General features: G+C 45.6%; 1 protein-coding gene across 6 annotated transcripts in view; it reads left to right on the top strand.

The window, feature by feature from the left end:
* The first annotated feature begins 778 nt into the window (after window positions 1-778).
* Window positions 779-11355, top strand: part of P4HA2 (prolyl 4-hydroxylase subunit alpha 2) — a 33550-nt gene continuing 22973 nt past the window's right edge. For 2 of the 6 annotated variants that reach the window (XM_040078303.2, XM_040078309.2), the window contains exons 1-5: window positions 788-853; window positions 2393-2495; window positions 7809-7908; window positions 9583-9679; window positions 10838-10989. In XM_040078303.2, the coding sequence (XP_039934237.1) occupies window positions 7827-7908; window positions 9583-9679; window positions 10838-10989 (331 nt within the window). In that variant the 5' untranslated portion in view covers window positions 788-853; window positions 2393-2495; window positions 7809-7826. Of the gene's footprint in view, window positions 922-2392; window positions 2496-7808; window positions 7909-9582; window positions 9680-10837; window positions 10990-11355 lie in introns of all 6 variants that reach the window. The other 4 variants (XM_040078308.2, XM_040078305.2, XM_040078306.2 and 1 more) reach the window with 3 other exon arrangements.

Below are 11355 nucleotides of genomic sequence, written 5' to 3'. Positions count from 1 at the left end.
AGTTGTAGTTCACCAGATCTCTCTTTAGAAAATGGACTTGTGATGGGGTGAATTCGGAAAGCAAGAGGTAGCTTGTTCAAGGTGTCTTGCATGGTCTAATTAAATTCCTGGTTCTATTTAATATTGGAAAGATATTATTTTTGGTAGAGGTGACTGTTGGGATTATTGGCAATGATGATGAACACTCAGAATTAGTGTGAATACTGGTTTCTGGAGAGGAAACCTAGTAACTTAGACGTTCTGGTGAGCTGGAGAATGATTTTCTCTTTGTTGCAGCTCTACCAGTGCCTCGTGTCGGGTCTGTCCTCGCCCGAAGCTGGGCTGTGGTCCCGGGAGATCCAATGGGCTTCTGCTGCTCCTGCCCTCAGCATAGCCCAGGCCAGCGTGAACCCATCACCCTGCTCATACAGCCAAGTTCCGGCACTGAGATTGTTTTCCTTCATTTCCATCATTTTCCTTCATTTCCATTATTCTCCTTCTGCCACGAGCCCGCCACTTGCCTAGGGCTCACCCGGAGCTGCTGAGCGCTGGCTCGGCGGTGCTGTGAGCAGCGCCTGAGGTCCGGCCGGCCTGCAGGGAGCACGTTCCAGGGATGGAGCAGGGGTTCCAAGGGTGTTTGAGTTCCCTCTGGATCCGCTTTCCACCGGGGAACAGCCCCTGCGAGACCTCAGCGGAGCCCGCGCGGCATTGCGGCCGGCGGAGACGTGCGCCGCTACTCGCGGCATTACGGCGGGGGCGGGGCGGGGGCGGGGCTCGAGGGCGGGGCGGCTCGGGGGGCGGGGCCGGCGGCAGGCGGGGCTGGAAGGGCCGGGGCGCTTCTAGAACGGGCGGCGGGAGCGGCGGCTGCAGCCGGGTGAGCGGGGCGGGCTCGGGGGCACAGCCGCGGGGTGAGCGGGGCGGGCTCGGGGGCACAGCCGCGGGGTGAGCGGGGCGGGCTCCGGGGCACAGCCGCGGGGTGAGCGGGGCGGGCTCCGGGGCACAGCCGCGGGGTGAGCGGGGCGGGCTCCGGGGCACAGCCGCGGGGTGAGCGGGGCGGGCTCGGGGCACAGCCGCGGGGTGAGCGGGGCGGGCTCCGGGGTACAGCCGCGGGGTGAGCGGGGCGGGCTCCGGGGCACAGCCGCGGGGTGAGCGGGGCGGGCTCGGGGGTACAGCTGGAGCCTGCGCTGAGGGCGAGAGCAGCAGCAGGGTGAGCGGGGCAGGCTTGCGGGTGCAGCGGCGGGGTGCGTGGGGCAGGCTTAGGGGTGCAGCCGGAGCCTGCACTGAGGGCGGCAGCAGCAGCAGGGTGAGCGGGACAGGCTTGGGGGCACAGCTGCGGGGTGCGCGGGATCAGGATGGGACTACAGCCGCGGGGTGAGTGGGGCAGGGCTGGGGGTGCAGCCGGAGCCTGCGCTGAGGGCGAGAGCAGCAGCCGTAACACGCCGTGCCCGCTGCCGCAGCCCCCCGGGACCCGCGGGGGTCTCGCTGAGGGGGAGCCGTGAGCGCTGCCCGGCGGCGCGGTCCGAGCGGAGGGAAGGTGGCTCCGCCCCGCACGTTTGATTAAATCCTGGTCCGGGATCCTCGCCCCGCTGCTGGGGTCGGCGAGCAGCAGCCCCTCGAGGCTGCCCGTGGGCCGGGCTTTGGGGACGGCGGCTTGGCACGGGGGGAGATGGGATCGCAAAACATCAGCGGGTCTTCGTAAGCGTGTTAGAGTGTCATCGCAAAAACAGTGGAGGAGCTTGTTCCCCTTCTCCGCGCTGTTTGGGTTTGATAGGACTGGCATTCCCGGTTAAATGACTGCCAGCTGACTTTGCCGGCTGCATTAACTGGCTGTGCATGTTTCCTGCCTGCCGTGGGCTCAGCACAGAGCAAGCGATGGGTTAAGCTTCGTAGAGGTGTTCCAACCCCACTTTTTCTGCTCACGTCTCATTTTATTTTACTCTGAGCCTTGTTTTCAAAAAAAAAAAAAAGAGCCTGTCCCTGCACAGTCGTGCAGCTGAGCTGGGGACAAGCCAGGAGAGCACAGGCAGCTGTGTGTGACCTGTATGATGCAGCGACCGGGGCCTCGGTGGAAAAGGCTGTGCAAAGGCACTGGAGAGCAGCTGGTGTGAAAGCTGAAGGCACTACCTAAGTGTTAACACAGCTCAGCTGTGGCACAGCAGCTTGGCACATCAGAAGATGGCAAAACACGCCTGTGACTAGACAGAAGTAATTTTATTTCAGAAAACAAAGAATGTCCTTGTAACCTGGAAGCAAGGAGGAGAGAGGATATGTAAATACAGACTATTTTTGGGAACTGTCTGACTTTGTGATGTTTGGTGTTTCTAGCCAATAATCATTCCTCTTCCTCAGTAGTAAAGTAGTGTTCCCCTGAAGACATTTTTGTAACAAAACCTCTTGCCCTTTAATTTTATAGGTGCTCTGTGAGGGTGGAGTGGATCTGAAAGGCTGCTGTGGCCATCTTTACCAGGGTAATACTTCATCTTTCTAGCATTAAGGACTTGGAAATAATCCCACAGGTATGTTGTGAATATATATAGCAATCAATAACTGCCACTCACATTTCATGAGCAGAACATTCTTCTGCATCAGTAAATTGGCACTGCTGTAACACTGACAGACAAGAATGTGGCTTCTTGCTAATGCCATCATTTCTTGGGATTCAATTTTTTGGTGTGACTAATCGTACTTTGGGAAGCAGTGCAGGGATAACGTACTTCAAAGAGAGTAACAGCAGAGGGAGCAGGGTTTACCAGTTAGCCTAAGAAATTTTTCACTGAAGGTTTAAGTCAGGAATCCAATCTGTTTATAATTTCCATGTTGTGCATATTGGCAAACTTCCAAAGAGGCAAGCTGTAAACATAGATATTTTTCCTATGACTAGTTCTGACTTTTGTGCTTGGTTTTCTATATGTCGGAGATATGAGAACATGGAGTGTGGAAGGGGGCATGTTCTAGGGTAATGTTAGAATAGAATCAACCCCTGAGATGAAGTTAACCTCTGAGATTATGCCTGATTTTAATCAAATTTATTTGAAAGAAACAGTTCACTGACAATAGACCTTTTAATACGAAAAGAACCCCTCTTATTTCTGAACAGGAAGATATTTTTAATGCTTTATATGAGCAAATGGTAAGTTAAGTATGATGATATACTGAAGTCGCGGGCTTTGCACAGTAAAATGCAGTCTAAATATTAATGCTATAAAAAATAAGCTGTATGGAAAAAGCCCAGAGTGTTTTTGTCTTCACCAACACTGTGGGATTTGGCTCCAGGCTGCTTTATAAAGGCAGAGCTTGCAGTCAGGTGGATTTGCTGTGCCTTAGACTTGCATCACTTTTGTTCTTTACTGGAGCGTGGAAGAAACATTCTTTGTTATGGCTTTAAAAAAATTACTGGGAGCTAATCAAGATGATTATGGCTTCTAAGGTGGTTATAATTTATTTTGTGTTAAAAGAAATGCCAGCAGTTTTGCATGATTGTCCTGTGTCCTTGTTAATGCTTGCAAATAAACAGCCTTTCCTCACTTTCTTTTGGCTTGCCTTGAGAAACACAAGGCAATCATATTGGTGTTTTTGCTGGGTAATTATAATTGTTTATAGATGCACATTAAAATGCTTTTAAAAGAAAAGTGGCGATGTTGGCATGGGCCGCTTCGAGCGGTAAAACCAGTGTGATTTGGAGGAAGGGGCTGGGTTGAGCACTGGTACATCTGAGTTCATGTGGATAATGAATTTCAGCTCTGAATTACTTGTTTCAATGTCTTCAGCCAATGGTGTAGGTTTTCTTTCCTTAGTATTTAATATTTTTGAAAAAGTTTTATAGCTGCTATCATGTGTCAGGCTCATCTGCACAACTTGAAATAACTGCTACAAGGGGATGGTTTTATGGCTGCTTTTCTTGGTATTAAGAGACTCTTCCTTGGCAACATCTTGAAAACCTGTTTATAATTAAGCCTGTCTTTTGGCTCTTAATAAGTAAGCAGCCTTGCAGGTTTTTTGTTTATACCATTTTCCGCTTAGATGTCATTAGCCTTATCCACAGCCATCAGTACTGATAGCAGCTTAAAGCCTGCTTCTGAAATTCCATTGTTTATGGAGGGGAAGAGGATGGAGGCATCTGCAGCACCAGTGCAGTACTGCTTGGTGTGTCTGCAGGCAAGGGGATAGGGTGGAGAAGAGTGGCATTTGGAGGAGCCCCAAACAGACCTGTCTGATCCTACAGTCCAGCCTCAAATTGCTGTTTGAGGATGGACCAAACTTCAGAGCCTCCAACTGTGTGTGCAGCAAGAATTCATCAGTGGCCTGAGGTGATCTTGAGTTAGTGATTTGCTTGTTGGATTTCGCCATGATATTTAAATGTAGATACATATGGAAGCAGCTGTTTTCAGAGGCATTTCCCAGGTGTCTTTAACAGCACAGGCAAGCACAGAAGAGGAGACTGGCTGTAACCCTTACTTGTGTCAGCTTGATATGTTGTATTCCAGTAGCTTATTCAGATGTTGACAGTATCTGGTTATGATACATTGTCTCACAAGCTTTATTCCTCTGCAGCAAATTCTGGGTCTGTAAGCCTGGAACCAAACCAGAGAGCAGTCCTCTGCCTTAATTATTTAGAAGAAACCATTGCTGTGCGCTCTGAAAAAAATTTCCCCCACGTAGTCTTTGGAAAGAGGTGACTTTGCTTGGAGTAGTTACATCAAACCCCAGTTCTCCACCTGCCCTAGAGAAGCCCCAGAGCAAAGGGAGTGCTGCCACCTCTAAGTGAGGAGTGGAAGAACACTGGGTGGGGTTTTTTTGTTGGAGTTCATGTGATTAAAAAGAGTGTTCGCATATGAGTACAAGAACATTCTGGTCTCATTTACTATGACTTGTATTCTTTATGTTGTACAGACAGGTCTTATGTTGGTTCCACTTAATTTAATTCTCCTGCATGAGAAGTCTGTGCAAATTTGGAGCTGGATGAAGGACTTGCTTTTTTTGTCGTTGTTTCTAGTCAAGCTGTCAGGCAAGTGGAGTACTCTGGTACTATGGTGAATAAAGGAGACTGTAGCATACCAGTTTGATCAGAAGTTGAGTCCTAAAGGCACCGGATGAGTAATAGGTATTTGTTTCCTCTTCTGACCTGCAAAAAGTCCTCCCTTTTGGCTGGGAGCTGGCCTGTATTCCCTGTGACTGGATACGAAATTCATAGTGAATGAGGGACTGAGAACCATGGTAGATGTGCAAGCAACTTCCCTTTAATAGGTCAGGTCTCTGTTTTTATGTCTGGTTGATTATGAGGTTTTTAGAAAGCTTACTTCATAAAGAATTCAGTCTAACCTGTGGAGAAAAATTCCATCCTTGTATATTTTGTCTAGAACCTCTTTTCCTTTTGCCAGTGTTCTCTGAGCCTGACAGCAATCTTTCCATAGGGAGTAATGATTCATTGAGGGTTTATACTGTAAAGAAGTTTAAAAAAAAAAAAAAAGCCACAAAGGAAAAGCCAGAAATATAGGCAGTGCTTGCCCTACAGAGACTTGTCATCTGGTATTTCTGTTTGAATAAAACACCCTGGCTTTACAAACATTTGTCTCCATTATTGAGGCATGAGCTGTTCATGCCCCTTCTGCCCCTCTTGCCCTCTTTGTTAGCAGATTGTTCTGCTGGAGTGGGATGGGCACACGTACGTGTGACTGTGCACACACGCTCCTGCCAGCCGAGACTGTGGACGTTCAGCCTCCTGTAATTCGTTATTTGTGCTGGTTTTCCCAGTAACGGCTGTGAAAAGAATGTGTACAAACAATCTGCAAACCCTGCAGCCAGGTGTCCTGCTTGTTTGAGCAAGAGCTGCTTTCTCTTTTTATTGAGGTCTCTGTTTATTGACTCAAGTAAATCTGAGTAGGATGTTAAAGCTGTTGAGTGTCTGCTATAAAGACAAGCTGGTAGCTGTAGTAAGTGTACTTCTTGGCAGATATCCTCAGCCATGAGAGAACATGGTGAGGAGGTGCAGGCAGATGTAGAATTGTGTTGTTTTAACTGGAATATTCACTTGTAATTATTCTCCCAGGCTTTATGTTGTGCATCCAAAAAACCACTGCATTAAATGATGGCAGACTATTCAGATGGACAGAAGAGGCTTAATATATCCAGATTAATGTACTTACCAAGTGTACTTGACTTGCTGGGCTTTCTGCTACATCACTTACTGTGGCTTGTGATACTGGCAGACCTCTGCATGCACTATTCACTCAGCTTTACTCATTTCTCAGATTACCCATGTACTAGTCCTTAACTAACTTAAACAAGCAGTTTGGGAATATGTGGTTTGCAGGAGGATAAGCAACAGAAGAGGGAAAGAAGAAGACTCTAATATGAGACATTTTCCTGCTTACTCATGCTTGCAAACTGTTGTGGTAAATGATTGTGATTCTGTGTATAGTCTTGTAAAGCAATCAAAAGAATAATTTCAAAATAATCATCTTGCCGTGTGATAATACACAACAGAGGACAGAGCTGTTGCTAATGTTTTTAGTGATGGTGGTGTCACTGAAGATGTGTTTCATGTTTGTGTCTGTGGCACTGGTGAGCCCAGCTGAGCGTGAGAGTTTCAGTTGTGCTGTGGGCTTGAAAATCCAAGAAAGAAAGGGCAATATCCACTTATCATCTTTTGCCTCATGGCTATTTCATCTTTTGGAAGCAGATGTGTGGAGTCCAAGGGAACAAGTTAGTTATTGCAGAATTATCTTGATTCCTTCTGTTTGCTCCATTTGGAGTTACTGAGTCGCACAAGGTAATTTTGAGCCACCAGTTTAGCCAGTTACATTGAGTAGGAAAAAGTACTAACTGCTTCCTGAGTTGAGGTGGAGAGTTGTCCCCTCCCTTTTGACACCGTGCAAGGGTGTGCCAAGAGCTCCATGTCTGAGCAGCAGTGCTCCCACATGAGGCTGGCGTTGGTGGCTGTTCCTGCTTGGGGGACAGGCAGCTCTGGAGTGAGCTGTGGGCTGATCCAAGTGCAGTGCTCCTCACAAATCCCCTTGAGAAAGTGTGGTCATCAGATCTCCTGTGTGGCTCTTCTGTGTGCCCCTTGCTTCACTTGCTTCACTTGACCCCATCTGTTCAGACTGGCTTTCCTCCCATACCTCTCAGGCTGTGCTTTTGGAAGGGGAACAATCTGCTTTCAACATCCATCTCTGGGGCTGGGTTTCTAAACTGGCACAGCCTTTGAAATACAGAAGTTATAAGGGCTGTGCCCAGAGGCCAATATGCTGAGATAATGCATCTTGAATAAGCAGAGCTGGAAATTTCACTTTTAACTTTTCCAACCGTTGCTGCCACTTCCACGCTACAAAATGTTCTCGTTCTCTATTTGGCCTTCTCACTATTTGTGTTTCTAGACAGCTTTTAAATAACTGAGTTTTATAGAATGCCATAAACCCATTTAATTTAAGACTTTTATTATTATTATTACTGGAATATAATACAATTTTGTGGGTCTCATATTTTCCAGCTCTAGTTGTGTTTGACATGGAAGGTGTTGAACTGCTTTTGCAAAAGAACTTGTTCTCAGTCTTGCTGGACAGTATATCGTTTCCCTTACTTTTCTCATGTGGGCTTTTCAGTGCCTTCCATGTAAATCCCAAAGAGTATGCAAGATAGCATTTGAGACTGTTAAGTAACAGCTCCTGTGGTTGAAGATGAGGTTTTTTTCAAGCTTTACTAATTAAAATTCAGAGAGTCTAAATAATTTTCATGAGGGTAAAATGACTGAAGATAAAAAAATTAATGCTTTGGCTTGTTTCTCACAAATAAATTAATTTTTATTCCTCCTTCTCCTTTTAATTTTTTTACAGGTTTGAGGTATCTGGAAGATGAAAGCCTGGCTGCAGTTGATGTTCTTCCTTTGTGTTTTCCTGATCTGTCACACAGAAGCAGAGTTCTTCACCTCCATAGGTGTGGAAAGAACTGTTGCATGATGTAATGTGGTTATTGTGATTTCTGGAACTGTTAAAGTTATCATCTGAAGCATATGGCTTTCTTCATGTGGCCCTCGCCAACGTTGCCTCTATTAGGAAAAGCTGCTCTTCTGCAGCATCAGTGCAATTTGTTTGCAGTTGGTTGACTTAGAACACTGACCAATATGATTCAAGTTTCTCTGGGGCCTCTGTCAGTAAAATAAGATGGGGCCTGTGTTCTATTAGGATTTGTGCATCTGTTGTCATCTTGAACAGAGCACACCACCTTATGCTAAAAAGCTCAGTCCTGAATTTGAGTTATGAAAATTATTTAAGTGGTAAATATGTGAAGTGGTTTTTTTTCCACAGCACCTGAAATCTCATATCCTCTCAAAAAGTTGGAGTTAGGTGTCAGAAGGAAAAATCAATAACTCCCATATGTTGTGCGTTTTGCTAGGCCTGAGTAAATCCTAAAGTATTTGCTTTGTAATAAATCTGTAAAATAATTTGATCTTTATGCCAATTTAGTTCCTCTGTTCTAATAGGATACAACTGCGTATGATTGTGGTAGAACTTCAAATAAACGCAAACTGAGTTTTCTGCTGTTAATTGGTCTAACATTTTCCTGTCAAGCAGTTTGGGGCTTGCCCCTCCATAAGGGCATTAGAAGCTGATTAACTACCACTGGCTGTTCTCCAGAATGTCCCTTGAGGCAATGGAGCTGTTTCTGAATGGCAAAGCTCAGAGCTCCTGGTGGGTTGTTCTGCACCAGTGTGGAAGTGCTCAGCCAGAGTCCCACAGCCAGCCTCCTCACGTGCCCTGTGGCTGCTTGAAAAATACTGAACTACATGTGTATTATTTGCTTCTGATTTTTCTAAGTAGCTTTTTATACAAAGTCTCCATGAAGGATCACCTTCTCTTTACACTTACCTCTTTCTGAACCTTTCCTAACTCTGAAAATAGCACATCCTGCTGCCTTCTGTCTGCTTAATCATGCCTCATTCATAATTACTTTGGAATGTTGGAGCTGTGGTTGCATTTATGAATCTCATCATGCTCTTTGAATTTGGGCTTTGAAAAGCCAAGTTTGTCATAGCAATTAGGGCTGATATGTTAGCAATTTCCACTAATGCTAATCAAGTGTGTGTGTGTGAGTGAGTCTGTGAACATTAGTCTGAAATTCCTCTCTGGATAATGTTAGCTTGTTTCCACAGTTACCCAGATTGTAAAGCTGTAACTTTAAATGATGCCAGTGATTAGCTAATAATTTGTTAGTGTGACCTAAGCTGTATCCATATGTAGAACAGATGCTTTGGCAGCCATTTGGATCTTTCCTTGCCTTGTCTCCATAGCTGTCTGAGTGTCAAACCTTTCTTTCGATTGCCTTGCATGCACTTGTAATACCAAAAGTAATTCAGAGGCAGAGGAAGGGTCGGAGCAAAGCTCCATGAACTGTTGGAGCTGGGACTTTAAAAGTCCCCTGAGGCATCTGAATGCCAGACCTGTGTGTCTAATGGCTTTTGTGGTTTACAGGCATCAAAGTGCACATCCTGAATTTGTCTGTTGTTTGTGATGGTTTTAATAGCCCTGGAGCATTTAAGATCTGTCTTCTGTGCACTTGGGAATTGTTATTTTTTCTGATCTAATGAGTATTTGCTCCTACTCTTTTTAGGTCAAATGACAGACCTGATTTATGCAGAGAAGGACTTGGTACAGTCTTTACAGGAATATATCCGAGCAGAAGAGAAAAAGCTCTCTCAGATTAAAAGGTAGGGGTTATTTGTGTAATGAAGGCTGACAAAATGGCTCGTTTGTTTTTAATCACGCCTCACCTTTGTCACCACACTTTGATTTTAGATCTTGTTGGTGTTTCCTCAGTAGATAATCACAGGGAGAGGATAGGTACTAACTTGGTTTAACTTATTCCCATTAACGTACAAGGGTCCCTGCTTCAGATATCCCTTAGAATTTGCTTCGTTAGAAACAGTGCTCTGGTGGGCTGCCTCCACTTTGCCCTGCCCTTGTACCATCACAGGACTGTAGAGAGGACACATCAGAGTCGTATCGGGAGTCTTGTCATGAGAATGCCTCTGTGTGCCAGTGCTCTGTGCTGCCTGTTGTTTCAGCCCTGCTTCCAAGAGCTGAGTGTGCCAGTGGCATTTACCAAATCTCTGGGTTTCTGCCTGTGTTGGCTTTGCCCTCAGGGACAGTTCTGCCGTGTTCTCTTCAGGTGCCGGCCTGGCTGCAGCACGTCTCTGATGTTGTCCTGGTTGCTTGGATTGCTTGAAAGGCTCTTGCTGACAACTGATACTTTGTGTCACTTAGGAAGATTGTTAATTATTGTCTAGACAAAAGCAATATGTACTGGGGTGTGACAGGAAGATAGTCTAAATGAGGTCCAGGTTCAGAAGAGCCATGTGCCTCTAGAAGGAGTCATGCTTTCCAAAGAACTTCTGAACTCTAGGCTGTATGTGTCAATCTGATCTTCCTTTGGGAGTGTAGGATGAGACTAGAGCTATGGAGTAGTGAAATGGTGGGAATTCTGGTCACATAAACACAAAAAGGTTCTTTCCTGAAAAACTGCACTTTGGAGGCAAAGCGATGTCCTCTTCAAGTATTGGTAAAGGAAATATCTGTTCAGTCTGTGAATAAACTGGTATTTTTAAGGCTCATTACAACTGAGATGCATGCCTGCTGAAATTAGGTTTAAAAGATACTAAGCAGGGAAATATTTTCCCTTTGGAGGAGACTATTGTAATTAAAAAAAAACCCCTCCACTTTATCTTTGTGAACTTGAAAAGCTGAAAGCCCTTTTTGACAGTAAAACTGGCAATAATTTGATCTAGATGTGTAATTTGAATGATTTAAGGAGGAAGATGTGCATTCATAAATTATTCGCAGGCTGAGGTGCACACTTGTCGTTCCAGCTGGGCTGAAAAAATGGATATACTGACCAGCAAATCAGCCTCTGATCCAGAAGGGTATCTGGCACACCCTGTAAATGCATATAAGCTTGTGAAACGTTTGAATACTGACTGGCTGGAGTTGGAAAACCTGGTTCTTCAGGATACAACAAGTGGTAAGGAGTTACAGGGGACTGCTGTTGGGAGGTAGAACCTTGTGTTCTGGAAAACCACAAAGTTGGCTGTGGTTTAAATATTATTGCCAAGTTTGTTTAAAAAGCAGCTGAGGACTTGCCTTGTGTGTACTGATTACCCAAGTGAGTGAAATGTGTAGAGCTTGCAGCTAAAACACATCTCAGTCAAGACTCAAACTGGTTTATTTGGTGGAGAAGGGAGAATGGGGTATGCTTAAAGCTGTGGTGGTAACTGTTGAGTGTTATGTTCTCTTGTATATACACTGCTTCATTTGCTTTCCCAGTCTGTTGCTTCTCTTGATTGTTTTTTGACCATGTTGATCAAAGAATAAGATTGGGAAGCAGAAT

This window comes from Hirundo rustica, chromosome 14 (genome assembly GCF_015227805.2).
Source record: "Hirundo rustica isolate bHirRus1 chromosome 14, bHirRus1.pri.v3, whole genome shotgun sequence".
In the NCBI taxonomy this organism is placed as follows: Eukaryota; Metazoa; Chordata; class Aves; order Passeriformes; family Hirundinidae; genus Hirundo; species Hirundo rustica.
This window is presented reverse-complemented; position numbering and strand designations above follow the sequence as displayed.